An 18,889-nucleotide genomic window follows, 5' to 3' on the forward strand; every position below is an offset into this window, starting at 1 on the left:
GCCCGGAGGTGGAGGCTTGGGCAAAGTCCGAGTCGTGGCTGTCCACGGAGGGGCTGCGGTGGATGGCGGATTCCTCGCTACTTGACTTCTCCATGCTCTGGAACGGAAGTCACATTCTTGATTTCATTCTCTATCATGTCTCTCGGAATAACCCTGACGGAAACGCTCTAGTGCTCCAAAAAACAGCTAGTCTTTCTGTCTGTCAAAAGAGCAAGCTGATCAAACACTGGCTTTCTGGAACACTAAAGAGGACCGTAGGAAACGCTCACACACACGAGTCTCAACGGAATATCCAGAAGTGTTAGTCCCACCAGCAGGTGCGAGGGAAGCTTCAGCCCAGATTTATTCAGCTGCCGTCCTCTCCGACAGACTGGATGAGTTCCCACAGCCCTCTAACTTACTCTTACATCCTCATACTCCTCTCAGGATTGTGCTACTCCTTTCTTCCCTTCTTGCCTGAATGAATCACACTGTTCTGATGTCAGGAGACTCCTGCGCTGCTGTATGCTGCACTCCTCTAAGTCACTGCTCATACACTCGGTGCTGCATCTATCTATTGGCCATTCCCTTCCAACAGTACTCTCACCTCTCTCTCTCTCGCTCTCTCTCTCTTTGAGCCCCTCCCCTATCACTCAGACCACAAATCAAGCAGCAGCTGCTGGTGCTAGCCCCTCCCCCTGTCGACAGCGGAGCCTTAATGTGCTTATCATCAGTGTGCTTATGCCTATACAAGTGCAGCACTCTCAATGGTGCTGGCGGGTCGGGGAGTCTGTGAGGGCAATGAGGAATTTAAAAATCCATGAGCTGATGGGGGATGAATATGAAACCATGCGTGCTGCTGCTGCACACTTGCATCCAGCATGGGTCTATAATGTTAAGCAAAAGCACAAAGACAGCAAGACTAATCTGTCGACCTCCTTCTTAAGCTAATTAGAGCTCAAATAAAGCTACCCTGACCCTGTAAATTCACAGCACATGTCCACGACTTATAAAGTCATTTTATTTAAGAGTTAGAAGTCGCCGCGTTGCATTCACTCGCTAAATCAAACGCAACTTGACAAGCAATGCTTGACACGAAAAAGTCACGTAATATTTGATGAATGGATTTTATGTTAAAATACTTATTTTGGGTGGATCATGCATGCCATATTCTTTATGTCGGCTACACATCCAACACATGCTGAGAACTGTATTCCTAAATGACTTTATTGCTGTTTTATACATCAGTAAATCAGGACTAATTACATGATACAATATGATTATATGATGTCATACATGATACTTCAAATTGTGTGGCTTGTTGATGAGATCAGACTTATGATTTCTGCCTGCCGTGGAACTGTGTGTATATGAAATTATTCATAAAGAAAGAAAAACACTAACCAGACAGATCTGTAGGCTGCATTAAAGGAGACCTATTATACCCTTTTTACAAGATGTCATATAAGTCTCGTGTGTTCCCAGAATGTGTGTGGGACGTTTCAGCTCATAATACCCCACGGATCATTTATTATATAATGTTATAAACGCCTCTTTTTGGGTCGATTCAAAAACACGTTGATTTTGTGTGTGTCTCTTTAAATGCAAATGAGCTGCTGCTGCTCCCCGCCCCCTTTCCAGAAGAGGGCTGTGCCTTTACAGCTCCTGCTTCGGTTACTACAGCAACAACAAATCAGAACCGATATGACTGACAGTGTAAATACCGGAGTTCAGGCAGGACTGGGAAGAGGAATCGTCCCGGGATTTTACACAGCAACTGCCCAAAAGTTGAGCGGGGGGTGTTCGCTGTCCATTTCTGCATATCGCTGCGCCGTTTTGTGGTCTGTTCTGCATAAAGCGGCGGCTCATTTTAGCTTATCGCAGCCCATTCGGCACATTTCAGGGCCGACACACCGGCCCGCTCGGTTCTCCCGATGGCCAGCCCACCCCTGATCGGTCCCAAAGTGCGTCGACCCACCGGGAAAATGTCCGGTATGCCCGATTACCAGTCCAGCTTGTCCACTGCGTCTTCAGTGTCACTGATGCTGGAGTTCATGAAGACTCTTATGTTCACTTTTACAGCAACAACAGACACTTATGAGACATTATTCTTCTCACTGTATCTGCTCCAGGACTGTGTGTACATCACTCAGGGGAGGAGCTATGATAATAGGGTGGAGTCCGTCACCGGTCGTGGGCGTGGCCTGATCTAACGTGACGTCACTTTAGAGCAGAAAGGAAAAGCGTTCATTGTGACACACTGTTTATGATGAATAGAAATATAAGAAAGACTTTTATCATTGTAGGGTGTTTGTGTGTACACACACTGCAGACTCACATTATGTACAAACAACACGTAAAAGAGAGTTTTGCATCATAGCTCCCCTTTAATAAGCCAATTAGAGTGAAAATAAGGCTGTAAATTCTCAGTAAATGTCCATGGCTTATAACTGAATGATTTTACCAGTTCAAAGTCATCTCGTTGCATTCATATACTATTGAAATGTAACTACATGTTATTGTGTGTAAAAATGGCAGTGACGTCAAACCTGTGATCATAATTGGAGTTTGAGTGGCTGCGATGCGTGACTGTTGTGTGCAGTTTAACAGAACCCTTCATCCGTTGCTCTCGCTGCCGTGTAAGGAGCACAGGTTAATTGGCAGAGCATCCGCCGCAGGAATTATAACACAATTTCAAGCATGGAAATGAGATATCTTAAAGTTATTCACAGAAAGCAAAAGTTACATCAGAAGTTCATGCTGCATGCCATTATGCTTTCAAAATAAAATGTATGTTACATTAATTTGTTTGAACAAAAATGTCATGCATTGCCCATCAATTTATCGTTTGACATATCATGATAAACATCTCTTTAGAGAAATCTTTTTGTTCCATGGAGGAAAGAAAGTCAGATGACTTTAGAACAACATGAAGCTGAGTAAATGATGACAGGACTTTCATTTCTGTTTGAACGACCCTTTAAACTATCATGCATCAGAAACACTGGACGTCAAGCGTCAAGTGTGAAACGGCTAATTTGGCTGTTCAGCGCATCTGCCGGTGGTCATTGATTGTTGCGTTTCAATACAACACTGCCTCTAATCTGAAGCGACGCTGCCCTGCAAACTGTATTCTGGAGCATGATTTACAGCTTTAAACGACGACTCGTGTCATGCTGTGGAAAGTCTTGATTGGAGGATTGGAGGAGGAAACACACACACACACACACACACACACACACACAGTAACACACAGTCACACACACACAGTCACACACACACAGTAACACACAGTCACACAAACAAACAAACTCACACACTCACTCTCTCACACACACACACACACACACACACACACACACACACACACACACACACACACACACATGTTGTGTTTCCATGTTTTATGGGGACTTTCCATAGACATAATGGTTTTTATACTGTACAAACTTTATATTCTATCCCCTAAACCTAACCCTACCCCTAAACCTAACCCTCACAGAAAACTTTCTGCATTTTTACATTTTCAAAAAACATAATTTAGTATGATTTATAAGCTGTTTTCCTCATGGGGACCGACAAAATGTCCCCACAAGGTCAAAAATTCGGGTTTTACTATCCTTATGGGGACATTTGGTCCCCACAAAGTGATAAATACACGCTCACAAACACACACACACTCACAGTCACACACACACACACACACACACACTCACTCACTCACTCACTCACTCACTCACTCACTCTCTCACACACACACACACACACACACACACACACACACACACACACACACACACACACACACACACACACACACACACAGTAACACACAGTCACACACACACAGTCACACACACACAAACAAACAAACTCACACACAAACACACAAACAAACTCACACACACACACACACACAAACAAACTCACACACAAACTCACTCACACACACACACACTCACATACACACTCTCTCACTTTACAAAACTAAAACAAATAATTACTTGTTTTTCATAATTTCGATTTAATGTTAAAAATACAAAAATTGTTCAAATAGCCACGGAACACTGTGCGTTTTGATTATTTGATTATGTGGCTTTAATATTTGATTCGCACATATGGGTGGAGCTGAAACGCCCCTTTCTTCTGATTGGTCAACCTGCACCGTCGTCTTTCTCAAGACAGAATAAAAGTGTTCTGCTGTTTAATTGTTCAAATGAATTAGTCTCAGTTAATATTACATTCTTTACCATTTATTCTCCAACACTCGCCACATTTATTGCAGTTGCGGTTGTCGCTGTCCTTTTCTGCATATCGCAGCGCCATATTGTGGCCCGTTCTGCATTACGCGGCGGCTCATTTCAGCTTATTTTAGCGCATTCGGCATGTGACGTGGCCGGCCGCATTTTCCCGATGGCCAGTCCGCCCCTGAATGGCCCCAAAGTTCATTTTATCCCCTTTTTCTCCCCAATTTGGAACGCCCAATTCCCACTACTTAGTAGGTCCTCATGGTGGCGCGGTTACTCGCCTCAATCCGGGTGTCTGAGACCGTCAATCCGCGCATCTGATCATGTGACTCGCTGTGCATGACACTGCGGAGACTCACAGCATGTGGAGACTCATGCTACTCCCCACGATCCACACACAACTCACCACACGCCCCATTGAGAGAACCACTAATCACCACCACGAGGAGGTTACCCCATGTGACTCTACACTCCCTAGCAACAAGGCCAATTTGGTTGCTAAGGGGACCTGACTGGAGTCACTCACCACACACCCCATTGAGAGCGAGAACCACTAATCACCACCACAAGGAGGTTACCCCATGTGACTCTACCCTCCCTAGCAACCGGGCCAATTTGGTTGCTAAGGAGACCTGACTGGAGTCACTCAGCACGCCCTGGATTCAAACTCACGACTCCAGGTGTGCTAGTCAGCGGCAGTACTCACGGAGATACCCAGACCCCCGATACAGAAGCTTTATTTTAAAAGCTAGCTCTCAGTTGATGAGAATGTCCCAGTTGGGTTTTGGCTAAAGACATGTATGTCCTTGAGCCTCGACCTGACCAACTACAGCAACCTCAGATCATAACCATTATTTATATCCAAACTGCATTTTTTGATTTTGGCCAGGCGGTGTACATACTGTATAATATTGTCAACAAGACTAAAGAAACATTGAGATATACAGTATATTTCTGCTTATATCACCCCACCATACAGGACAGTTGCTGGTGTAATGTGTGCATGAAGGTGTGAAACAGCAAATGAAGATCAGACCCCCTAACAAGACCACACAACACTCTGAAGAACACATGATTGTCGAACATTTTGTGCCTATTAACAGATTGTCTCCGAAAAGTCTGGCCATCCACAGAACAGTGTCGCAGCAAAGGTTATACTTAGAAATTCACCTCGAACGCCGTCTTTCCTCCAACCCAAGTGAGCAAATGACACGGTCTCAGGCCTTTGCATTTAAATGTTTAATTGAGTAATCTTAAAAAGAAGAAAAAAAAAGCTTTAATTTTCTTTCAGCAAACAAATTAAAATCACGTTATGTTCTAGTGTGGTTATTTAACCGCAAGTAGTGATTTAATGAGATAAATGTTTGCATGTAATTCAAATGTGAGCGTTGTGAATGTGTGGAGATAGTGTTGTGCAGACGCGGCTGCTCATCCCTGTTAAAACTCCTCCAAGACTCACATAAAAAAACACCATCATGTACATACTGATTTAATTAAATAGCAGCCTTTTGAGTCACGTAACGACTGACTTTTCCAGAGTGGGAATCATTGTCAAAGCTCCTTGGTCAAAACAGCACAGAAACACTTCTAAATAAAAGCTCCATCAAAATAAAACCTCATTCAAAATAAAAGCTCCATCAAAATAAAACCTCATTCAAAATAAAAGCTCCGTCAAAATAAAACCTCATTCAAAATAAAACCTCCGTCAAAATAAAAGCTCCGGCAAAATAAAACCTCATTCAAAATAAAAGCTCCGTCAAAATAAAAGCTCCGTCAAAATAAAACCTCCGTCAAAATAAAACCTCCGTCAAAATAAAACCTCAGTCAAAATAAAACCTCATTCAAAATAAAAGCTCCGTCAAAATAAAAGCTCCGCCAAAATAAAAGCTCATTCAAAATAAAAGCTCCGTCAAAATAAAAGCTCCATCAAAATAAACCTCCATCAAAATAAAAGCTCTGTCAAAATAAAGCCTCATTCAAAATAAAAGCTCCGTCAAAATAAAAGCTCCGTCAAAATAAAAGCTCCGTCAAAATAAACCTCCATCAAAATAAAACCTCCGTCAAAATAAAAGCTCCGCCAAAATAAAACCTCATTCAAAATAAAAGCTCCGTCAAAATAAAAGCTCCGTCAAAATGAAAGATCATTCAAAATAAAAGCTCCGTCAAAATAAAAGCTCCGTCAAAATAAACCTCCGTCAAAATAAAACCTCCGTCAAAATAAATCTCAGTCAAAATAAAACCTCATTCAAAATAAAACCTCATTCAAAATAAAAGCTCCGTCAAAATAAAAGCTCCATCAAAATAAAAGCTCCGTCAAAATAAACCTCCGTCAAAATAAAACCTCAGTCAAAATAAAAGCTTCGCCAAAATAAAACCTCATTCAAAATAAAAGCTCATTCAAAATAAAAGCTCATTCAAAATAAAAGCTCCGTCAAAATAAAAGCTCCGTCAAAATAAACCTCCATCAAAATAAAACCTCCTTCAAAATAAAACCTCAGTCAAAATAAATCTCAGTCAAAATAAAAGCTCCATCAAAATAAAACCTCATTCAAAATAAAAGCTCCGTCAAAATAAAAGCTGCGTCAAAATAAAACCTCATTCAAAATAAAAGCTCCGTCAAAATAAAAGCTCCGTCAAAATAAAACCTCATTCAAAATAAAAGCTCCGTCAAAATAAAAGCTGCGTCAAAATAAAACCTCATTCAAAATAAAAGCTCCGTCAAAATAAAAGCTCTGGCCAAAATAAAACCTCATTCAAAATAAAAGCTCAGTCAAAATAAAAGCTAGGCCAAAATAAAACCTCATTCAAAATAAAAGCTCCGTCAAAATAAAACCTCATTCAAAATAAAAGCTCCGTCAAAATAAAAGCTCCGTCAAAATAAAACCTCATTCAAAATAAAAGCTCCGTCAAAATAAAACCTCAGTCAAAATAAAAGCTCCGTCAAAATAAAACCTCAGTCAAAATAAAAGCTCCATCAAAATAAAAGCTCCGTCAAAATAAACCTCCGTCAAAATAAAACCTCAGTCAAAATAAAACCTCATTCAAAATTAAAGCTCATTCAAAATAAAAGCTCCGTCAAAATAAAAGCTCCGTCAAAATAAAAGCTCATTCAAAATAAAAGCTCTGTCAAAATAAACGCTCCATCAAAATAAAAGCTCTGTCAAAATAAAAGCTCCGTCAAAATAAAAGCTCATTTAAAATAAAAGCTCCGTCAAAATAAAAGCTCCATCAAAATAAACTTCCGTCAAAATAAAAGCTCCGTCAAAATAAAACCTCATTCAAAATATAAGCTCCGTCAAAATAAAACCTCAGTCAAAATAAAACCTCAGTCAAAATAAAAGCTCCGTCAAAATAAAAGCTCCGTCAAAATAAACCTCCGTCAAAATAAAACCTCCGTCAAAATAAAACCTCAGTCAAAATAAAAGCTCCGCCAAAATAAAACCTCATTCAAAATAAAAGCTCCGTCAAAATAAAAGCTCCGTCAAAATAAATGCTCCGTCAAAATAAAACCTCAGTCAAAATAAAAGCTCATTCAAAATAAAAGCTCCGTCAAAATAAAAGCTCCATCAAAATAAAAGCTCCATCAAAATAAACCTCCGTCAAAATAAAAGCTCCGTCAAAATAAAACCTCATTCAAAATAAAAGCTCCGTCAAAATAAAAGCTCCGTCAAAATAAACCTCCGTCAAAATAAAACCTCCGTCAAAATAAAACCTCAGTCAAAATAAAAGCTCCGCCAAAATAAAACCTCATTCAAAATAAAACCTCAGTCAAAATAAAACCTCCGTCAAAATAAAAGCTCCGCCAAAATAAAACCTCATTCAAAATTAAAGCTCATTCAAAATAAAAGCTCATTCAAAATAAAAGCTCCGTCAAAATAAAAGCTCCGTCAAAATAAAAGCTCATTCAAAATAAAAGCTCTGTCAAAATAAACGCTCCATCAAAATAAAAGCTTTGTCAAAATAAAAGCTCCGTCAAAATAAAAGCTCATTCAAAATAAAAGCTCCGTCAAAATAAAAGCTCCATCAAAATAAAAGCTCCATCAAAATAAACCTCCGTCAAAATAAAAGCTCCGTCAAAATAAAACCTCATTCAAAATATAAGCTCCGTCAAAATAAAACCTCAGTCAAAATAAAACCTCAGTCAAAATAAAAGCTCCGTCAAAATAAAACCTCAGTCAAAATAAAAGCTCCGTCAAAATAAAAGCTCCAGTCCAAAATAAACCTCCGTCAAAATAAAACCTCAGTCAAAATAAAACCTCATTCAAAATTAAAGCTCATTCAAAATAAAAGCTCTGGTCAAAATAAAAGCTCACAGTCAAAAATAAAAGCTCATTCAAAATAAAAGCTCTGTCAAAATAAACGCTCCATCAAAATAAAAGCTCTGTCAAAATAAAAGCTCCACCAATATAAAAGCTCATTCAAAATAAAAGCTCCGTCAAAATAAAAGCTCCATCAAAATAAAAGCTCCATCAAAATAAACCTCCGTCAAAATAAAAGCTCAGTCAAAATAAAACCTCATTCAAAATATAAGCTCCGTCAAAATAAAACCTCAGTCAAAATAAAACCTCAGTCAAAATAAAAGCTCCGTCAAAATAAAAGCTCCGTCAAAATAAACCTCCGTCAAAATAAAACCTCCGTCAAAATAAAACCTCAGTCAAAATAAAAGCTCCGCCAAAATAAAACCTCATTCAAAATAAAAGCTCCGTCAAAATAAAAGCTCATTCAAAATAAAAGCTCCGTCAAAATAAAAGCTCCGTCAAAATAAACCTCCGTCAAAATAAAACCTCCGTCAAAATAAAACCTCAGTCACAATAAAACCTCCGTCAAAATAAAAGCTCCACCAAAATAAAACCTCATTGAAAATTAAAGCTCATTCAAAATAAAAGCTCATTCAATATAAAAGCTCCGTCAAAATAAAAGTCCATCAAAATAAAAGCTCATTCAAAATAAAAGCTCCTTCAAAATAAAAGCTCCGTCAAAATAAAACCTCCGTTAAAATACAATTTAGATAAGTAATTTAAATGCATAAATCTCAAAAAAGTATTTTTTTTTATGTATTTAAAACATGATGTTCTCATGTGTAAATGCAGACAATGATGGTTAAATTATGTTTAATACATGAAACCTTTTACGGCTGTTGAATTATTAGCACCAGAAACAGCACAGCCTTTAGTTTGTCACAGTGATGAACCATGATTTGCTAAATGCAATTGCTATTTAATGTCCAAGATATGCAAAGCCAGACGAATCATCAATATTTTTGGTCTGTTTTCCTAGATATAAACTGTAAATAATAAATGCATTTATATCAATGCAAGTGAAGCTCAATCGGCAACATATGTGGCATAATGTTGATTACCCAAAAAATAAATTTTGACATGTCCCTCCTTTTCTTTAAAAAAAAGAAGCAAAAATCAAGGTTCAAGTGAGACACTACAATGGAAGTCAATGGGGCCAATCTGTAAATGTTCAAATATGATGTTAAATAAATGTTGTTATGTCGTCATGGCAACAAAGTAGTAAAATTTTGACTGATTTTTAATCTGTTTAAATTTTGACTGATTTTTAATCTGTTTACAGATTAAAACCCATTGACTTGCATTGGAAGTGTCTCACTGGAACACACATTTGTGCTTTTTTATGGTAATCAATAAGTCAAAAATGCTGTCGATTTGCCATTTTTATATATATTTATTTTTTACCCTGGAACATTCCTTTAACGCTGTCAACTTTAATGATTTCACCAAGCATATAAATGGTTTCAGAGCTAACAGATATGGATTTCAACAGGTCTTTAAGCAAAAATGTACAGAAATCAAACAGGTTAAAACTTAAATGCTCAATTAGCACTAAAGCTGCATATGAACTTGTCTCCACCAAGTCCTGCTGTGAAAATGTAATAAAGTTACATGACAGTTTGACATCTAGTTCAGTCAAAACTTCAGCAGGCAGTTTGACCCCATGACCTCTGAACTCTGAGCAAACATGAACAGCACTGGGAGACTAACAACAGGGTCGGGCCTCCTGTCAAGTGACCTCTGACAAAAAAGGAGACCACACAGGTAGACACAGCGGACATGAATGAAAGAACGAGAGAAACATGGACCTGGCACACGCAATCTTCCATTTAAACAGTAAACCCAAGACCTCATCCATCACCGTAATGGCAGATTAACATGTAAGAGAGCGAGAGGACAGAACAACCTAAACAATGTCGAGCAAACAATCTTCAAGCCTCAGAGGAAAAGCCTACAGAATGTAAATGAAGCTGACTTTCTTCACGAACTGTATATGAATTCTCAAACAAATGAGATGAAAACCTCTGCAACATGTATTGATTTATGAGTAACAGCACGGGTTTGCTCTGATTGGTCAGATCCCTTCTAATATACAGATCGGGGCTTCAGTTCATAATGTCTACCAACAATTCACAATTATGAACATCTGCAGATGACAAAACACTGGAGTCAAAGATTTGATTGTGCATTTAATGGCAAATAGTTTAATTTATGATAAAGCATTCAGCACCCCAAAGACACTGGGACGTGCAACGTAAATAGCTAGGATGTTGTGGGTGGTTGCCCAGCCGTTGCTATGTGATTAGCTAGGGTGTTATGATGAGGACGACTACATGTCAGACCATAGAATAATCATTAAATGCAAAAATGACCAACTGGTAACCAACAAACAACTATTGATCCTCGATGCTGCTACAACATCGTCATGACGGACTGACACCGCTACAAAGTTACGTTGTGGCTTTGAATCCAGTAATTTCACTTTTCTGGTTGTTACAATCTAATCAGTTACGTTGCCACGATGAACGTTTGGTCATCAAACTACGGCGCAGTTAGGATAGAAGCACTCTGCACCACGTGTGCATCCCTGTAGAGGGTGTCGCTGGCCATTTGGTTCCCTTCATCTTTTCCAAAGAACCTGTGGATGCTACGGTCACAACATCAACCTATTTCAAGCTCTGCAGCGATGCGATTATACCAACCATCCCGTCCGCCATCGCAATAGCCCACAAGGACCAGTATTCCTTTGGCGCCTGCAGGGCAATCCGACATGCTTAATCCGCCTCTTTGTTTCATGTAAATGGCAACAGAACACACATCAGTTGCTCTGGATACCAGAACACATGCACAACACTCTGTAAATGTGAAGGTGTGTAAATGGCGTTTAAAGGTGGACGGATCTTTTTGTGTTTACGTTTCTGATGCCGATTTGACAGTGCAGCGTCATACAAAATCATTATTAACACGTTAATTACATCACATAAACACATCCTAAACAATATATGTCACAATAAGGTATACCCAGGGCTGGACTGGTAATCTGGCATACCGGGAATTTTCCCAGTGGGTCGATGCATTTTGGGGCCGATCAGGGGCGAACTGTTTTAAGGACAGTTATCTCATGTTGTGTAATACACGTTTAAATAATTGTAAGTGTCAGAGGAAACTTTACTAAAATATATAAATTTGACAAGATGAAATACTGGCATTTTCGTCAAAAACCAAAAACTATAACTGAAATGTAAAACTGTGAAAATGGCAATTTTTGGGTGGGAATAAAAGCTGTTTTTGTGTGTGTGTGTGTGTCTTTAAATGCAAATGAGCAGGTGCTCCCGCCCCATATCCAGAATAGGGCGGAGTTTTGACATCTCTGCTTGGGATAGCTAGACATCATTAGCAATATGATTGACAGTGAAAACAGTGTTCAGCCCGATATGTGTGAACCGGAGTCAGACACTGAAGAGGGAGAGACTCTGTCAGAAGTAACAACTCTGAGAATGAACCAGGAAGTTTCAGAATGGTTATTTGATACATTTATTTATTTCATTTTTTCATCAGTTTTGCAACGATGGATGAGCAACACACACACACACACACACACACACACACACACACACACACACACACACACACACACACACACACACATACATACACATACACATACACACACACAGTGTTACAATGTTCACTATGTGCTATAACGAATCTACACACCCAAACAAACATGTCCATCAGCAGTGTCCGTCAACAGTCGTGGGCGGGGCCTGTATGAAATGACGTCACTTTGTACTGAATCTGCGAACGGCTTGTTCTGAGGCAAAGATAAATGAGGATTAAAAAACAAGGACTGGGTGGATTTATAACATTGTAAGGTGGATATGTACACACACACTACCAACACATGTATGTACAAACACCATGAAAAAATAAATTTTGCATAATAGGTCCCCTTTAAATGTCCTAATCATTTCTTTAGTTGTTAAACTTTTTAAAAGTGAAAAAAGTTAGTTGGTACACCTTTAAAAGAAAACTACAGGATTAATACAATTTGTGGCATTATGTTTGGTACAAGTATATATTTATATTTATTTATATACTGTATGTGGCCAATTTTTGTAGTGTTTTAATGCAGAAATGTGCAGCTTATAATTTTATAAAAGCACTTACCATAATACTTTAAGGTTGACGGCATTTTGTCGTTATGGCAGCAACATTATTATATTGCACATAACTTTACACAGATGTGATCAGTGTGTGATTTAATGACAGTAAAATCATGTTAACACACATATTGTTTATGTCTTGTGTCTATACTTGTGAAACAGTATTTTAACTTGTATTAAACCCGGATTATTCCTTAAACAAGAAAGGAAGCGATCTACAGGATATTCCAACTTCATCTTTGGGGTTTGTGGATGCGGAGGGTCGTGGTCCTTTAACAGAAGCAGTTGGTCCATCTGAAACTGCTGAAGAAGCGTCTGGATATCTGGAATCTGATTATTGGTGGAGGAGTAGTGGGCAAAAGCACATAACTGGTAATCAGAAGGTTGCTGGTTTGATCCCCACAGTCACCACCATTGTGTCCTTGAGTAAGACACTTAACTCCAGGTTGCTCCGGGGGGGATTGTCCCTGTAATAAGTGCTCTGTAAGTCACTTTGGATAAAAGTATCTGCCAAATGCATAAATGTAAATGTATATATATATATATATATATATATATATATATATATATATATATATATATATATTATGGAACTAAGATGGTTCTAGTGTTGTTGCTTCACAACAAAGCATCACATCGTCTTCTGAGTAAACCATTATGAATGCTCCAGCCATCCAACCTCTCAAAGGCGTAATTAGCTCATTCCAAACTACTTCACAGCTAATTAATCATTAAATGACTCATAATTGTGACCACTTGTAATAATTATTAAGCTGTGCTTACCAGTAGGAAATTAGTTTCAGATAAGCTTGAGAGACAATATTCACTGGCGTCAGGGCTTTAACCCCACCAGCTGGCCTTCACACCATTGCAATATGGTATTCTCACAGTTGTCCATTATCTGAGCTGGCTGAAGACCAGAGGCTGATACTACGCCAGATGTCTTCTGATGGCCGGTTGAGCCACCCATCCCTTATAGAGTCCAATGGCAACTACAGATGGTGTGGAGAGGAGATCAGAACAGACCATCACGCCTCAGATACCTTCGGTTCAGATCACCGAGTCCATCCAATTGAGGATTATGGATTCTCTCCAGTGAGGGAGCCAAGCTTCCCGAAGCTAAATAGGCTGCTTTCAGTTCAATTAACTTTAATTTCAATTAACATTACTCGGTGAGAACTGATTGAGTTTTGATGGTTAATCTGTACAGGGAGGGTAGGATGTTGAAGAACTAAATCGTCGACCTGTGGGGACATTAAAAATCATTTACGGTCGCACGCATCTGACATCTCTCAAGAGCAAGATGGCGGCGTCCATTTGGGAACGACAGCAAACCTCAGGATGTAGGTCAAGACATTGAAAATATTTATCTCGACCAACATTTAAGGCTTTGGGCAAATATGCTGCTGATCACAAGAATGGACGAGGTTGAATTTTGTAGGTTTGATGTTGTTATTTACTGGGGCCGATTTCCAGTGTTGCCATAGTTACTTTGAAAAAGTAACTTAGTTACTTTACTGATTACTTGATTTTAAAAGTAACGTAGTTACTTTGCAGATTACTTGATTTGAAAAGTAACTAAGTTAGATTACAAGTTACTTTATTAGATACATTCAGCAGCTGCCGACAACACCCCCGCCGCCTCAACTTAAAAATGACAACCTGTTTTGTCAACACTCACTTTACTGGAAGTGCATTTTTAACAGTAACGTCAACAATGTACCTCCTGACATTTTAAGTTGAACTTAAAAACTATTTCCTGAAAAAAATACATGTTTATAAAAAATAAATTAAAGACAGCTGGCCATCACTTTCATCCTCAGCTGAGAGGATTTCTGACAGATCTATAAAAGTGACATCATCATCATCATCATCATCATCATCTGTGGGGGTGGACTCTGCCTCCTCCATCTCATCATCGGAGTCTGTGACAGGCTGATAAACTTTAAACGCCTTGACAAAGTTGGATCCATTATCAGTCACTGTTGCAACTACTTTGTTGAGTAGTCCATATGAAGAGTGAATGTTTTCAATTTCTGCACCAATAACATCATACGTGTGTCTACCGCGAATTCTCCAACATGCCAATGCAGCCTTGTGGCGCTCTAATGTGGATCTACTGATCCAGTGGAGCGTTACTCCCATATAACTTCTGTTGTTAGCAGTCCAAATATCCGCACTAGTTGACACAAAGTCGACCTCATTCAGCGCGGCCTTCAGATTTCTCTCCATCACTGCATACTCCTTCTCCATGTAAGAAGAAAAAGCTGTTCAGTGAGGCAGCTCGGCATTGACAGTAGTAGGGATCTTGTTTATTATGGGACGAAACAGGGGCGAGTCAACCGTGTTTAAGGGCAGCATTTCCTCTACAACATACTGCCCGACCAACTTCTTCAACTCTCCCCCACTTACTGGTTTTGCACCGAAATCCAGCTTTTGGTGGGGGACCTCCTGCTCTCTGCTTCGCACCACCTGGTGGGACTTGCTCTGTAAGTTTGACTGTGCAGTGCTACGACTACAAGTGTTTCTTCAAATCTGACGTAGTATTTTTCAAACTAGATAGCACTTTGTCGCCACCAGCACAGAGTACAACGAACCTTAATATTTCCATCTTCAGTTGACACAAACTCAAAATAGTGACTGTATGTCCAACTAGAAAATGCGCATCTCTCTCCTCCCTCCATTGTTGTTTACGTTTGTGTCACTGCGTGGTACACATGAACTGTCGCATACGTGACTTCACTCCCCGAGACACAAGAAGAAAGCAAAAATATATATTTTATTTTTACTAAGGAAAATAAAAAAAATAGTAACGCACAGTGACTTGGATAAGTAAATTTAATCTGATTACTGGTTTGGAAATAGTAACGCGTTAGATTACTCGTTACTGGAAAAAGTGGTCAGATTAGAGTAACGCGTTACTAAGTAACGTGATACCGGCATCACTGCCTATTTCATTGAAATCTTTTAAGTGCAGTTCAATTGTATGGTGTATGTTTATAAAACAAATAAACAAACAAACAAACAAACAAAAAAACACCTGACTGAAGTAATCTTGTAGCAATGGTGTCGCGGAGGGTCTCGTGTGTGTGCATGGAAAGTCAGATTTCCGGGGTATGGACACCTATTGGGACTGTTATGCGTGAGGTAGAAGCGCAGTTTTTTCTGTTCTGTGGATTATTAAGGATTTTTTGGTTACATCAATGTTGAATTGTTGTTTATATAATTTAGCCTTGGGTACACCATTTTTCTTTGCATGTCATTATGTCACTGGAACAGTCCTGTCACTCTGTCAATCTGGGTTTTTGTCTGACAGGACCGTGGCATTATTGTCCCATGTCTGTCTTCTCTTTCGTTGTCTGTCTTTGTGTGAACACGCGGTTTCGGTTGTACTCCCTGCAGTGCGCTCTTCGGTCTGTATTATTTCATGTCTGGAGTATGGTGTCTGGCTCGGTTTTGGTCTGTGTCGGGATCCGGACACTCATGCTCTGTCTGTTATTGACATGGGTGAATCGCACTTATGTCATCATGCACTCGTGTCAATAGTTTCTTGCGAACATGGGTGCACCTTGCGTCAGGTTAGAGTTTGTGAAACACTTTCTGATGATGTGTGACATTCATACGAGCAGATAGAGAAGTAGGTTTGAAGTACGTTTGGAGCAGAAGAAATAGAAATAAAGCTTGTGTAAATTTTTAGCTTCACGCTAAGCTAAAATGCTATTTTTTTATTTTACAAGCACATGTTACCAGACATGATCATATTTATATATCAAGAAAATTCACATCCCTCCGCTCTGTGTTCACAGGCTTTCCCTGTAGTGAGACACAATTGATTGCATTCAGCAGAAGAGCATTTCAAATTAATTTCAAGAGATTTAATAACAGGGTTGAGGTCCGGCCAGTGCTAACTAGCCAAACCCTGATCCATTGATCCAACAAACATCTACACATTTACTTTAGATCATTTAGCAGAGGCTTTTCGCCAAAGCGACTAACAAATGAACAATGCAGCTTGATCGGATTATCGTAAGGAGGCAATATTATGAGAATTGATGCAACACAAAAGTTTCATGTTTGTAAAATATAAGTATCTAGCATTGGCGTAACCAACATAACAAGCCCTTTCAACGTTTAATAAGGTGCAGGATATGAAATATAAATATCTACAAATATAACACAGTTAGTTCCGGTCCTGGAATCTGATTGGACGAGAGATGTTCCATGAGCACTGATGGTGTGACATCATCATCACTCGGATGCTTCACTGTGTGTGTGTATCACTCCGCTTGTGTCCCAGCTGTTCTAAACTAAAGTGTATCTATTAGGAGTTACTGGCTTTATTTTTGACAATACATATGTTATCCAGCAGGTGGTGGCAAAAGATCATTTTTGTGTGTAATATGAGCCAGTTGGTGACGTAAAGTGAATCCGTTACATAGAACAGCTCTTTGTGATCGCTGTATTACTACATTACCAAAACTAGGAAATAGATTTAAACAGCTTTAAACGGACAACTTCAGGATTAAGGCTCATGCTGAGAGACACAACAGACTGATTTATTACAGAACTCAAGTGCTTACCCTTTATCTGAGTTTCCACATTGGATACACACTGTTTAAAATGGCGGAGGACATCACTGTTTCTATAGTGTGCGACACAATGCGATACAATACGTGAAATTGCCAAAAAACTGCAGATTTAATATAAAGAGGTGTAACTACAGTCTTCAAACACAAAGCACAACTGTCTCTAACAAGGACAGAAAGAGATGTGGAAGATGTGCAACTAAACAAGAGGAGAAGTGCATCAGACATGTCACATGTCCTCCGCTGACAGCTTCATTGAATTCTACCCGCTCAACACCAGTTTCATGCACAACAGTAAAGAGAAGACTCTTATGGGAAGAACTGCAAAGAAAATACATTTTTGAAACAGAAAAACAAAATGAAAAGGTTCGACACACTGAAACACAGACATTGGGGAACAGATGATTGTATTGTGTATTTTTTGTGTATATTCAATTAATATATATATATATATATATATATATATATATATAATATTTTATTAAAATAAACTAAATATTACTCAATTCAATGTGATGGGATTTTTTATGACATTGAAATGCATAAATCTTAAAATAAAATATTTTTTTAATTCCATTGCTGATATGAACAATTACCATGTCAACTAGTAAAAGATGTATCTGTAATTCATCCTCTGCGCATGATTAAATGTCGAAAGGGCTTGCTCTACAGCCAACTGCATGAGTTAGAGGCAGGACAAAACGTTAGTCAATAAGGACTTTTGCAATAGTTTGTTGCTACTAATGGAGCAGAAATGACGCACTGCACCTTTAAGAGCATGTAAGAGACTATAGCGGCTGTGCACCTGCTGACAGCAGAAATACATTGGAAAGGCCAACAGAACGTATAATATCTTCTGCATACATTGACACCAACATCCTATATGATGAGGAACAATGATTTAGACGCGGTCTGACAGTTCAACCCAAACTTCATAGAGGAAAATATTTAAATGTTCTCTGCCCCAATACCAGTGGTTTAAATTATTCTCTAGAGGCTCAAACTCTCACTCCAAATGATTGATAGGCACAGAATAACATCCCCGCAACCCACTGGCTATAGATTACAATATCTGGCTCTCATGCGTAAAAATCATCATCCGTGTCGTGAAAAATTATTTTAGTGTTTTGAGCAGGAAGTTTAATTTCGCAGCAGACTATTTTCTGTTTTAATGTGAGATTCAACAAATACGTTCATCAGACCCTCCAGTTTAATGACATCAGCCATTTCCTCTTTTCTCTCACATTTACGATATAATCAATATTATTTTGGTGCAGCTGTGAAATGAACATTAAGAATATCAACTCTTTCGACTGCACTATTTGGCCGTTCAGATTTTTACAGACTAGTTTTGCATCTGCTCCTTGAGTCAGGACACGCGCTTATAAGTTCATGCAATTACATATTTTAATAGCGTTTCAGCATTCATTTACAAAAGCATAAATAATAAAAAGAATTTAAAAGCATTTAAAATGTTTTAAAGCTGAAGTGTTTAATTTCTGCACCACTGAACTGCAAAAAATGTATGTTTGATTTAAAACAACCCCAGTCTTCCACGGATCACACAAACAGATAGCCCCGCCCCCAACTCATGGCATTGGTCGAGTCAGTGT

The 18,889-nt window shown here is 38.9% G+C and overlaps 1 protein-coding gene and 1 long non-coding RNA gene across 3 annotated transcripts in view; one reads left to right on the forward strand and one right to left on the reverse strand.

Moving 5' to 3' along the window:
• Positions 1–526, reverse strand: part of LOC127622763 (tetraspanin-9-like) — a 130,428-nt gene extending 129,902 nt beyond the window's left edge. For both annotated transcript variants that reach the window (XM_052096845.1, XM_052096844.1), the window contains exon 1: positions 1–526. This exon is cut by the window's left edge and continues 260 nt beyond it. In XM_052096845.1, the coding sequence (XP_051952805.1) occupies positions 1–94 (94 nt within the window). In that variant the 5' untranslated portion in view covers positions 95–526.
• Positions 1–13,146, forward strand: part of LOC127622782 (uncharacterized) — a 157,349-nt gene extending 144,203 nt beyond the window's left edge. Inside the window, exon 3 of the long non-coding RNA XR_007968013.1 lies at positions 13,074–13,146. This is a non-coding gene — a long non-coding RNA (uncharacterized LOC127622782). The remainder of the gene's footprint in view (positions 1–13,073) is intronic.
• Positions 13,147–18,889: the final 5,743 nt, after the last annotated feature.

This window comes from Xyrauchen texanus, chromosome 29 (assembly GCF_025860055.1).
Source record: "Xyrauchen texanus isolate HMW12.3.18 chromosome 29, RBS_HiC_50CHRs, whole genome shotgun sequence".
NCBI classification, from domain to species: Eukaryota; Metazoa; Chordata; class Actinopteri; order Cypriniformes; family Catostomidae; genus Xyrauchen; species Xyrauchen texanus.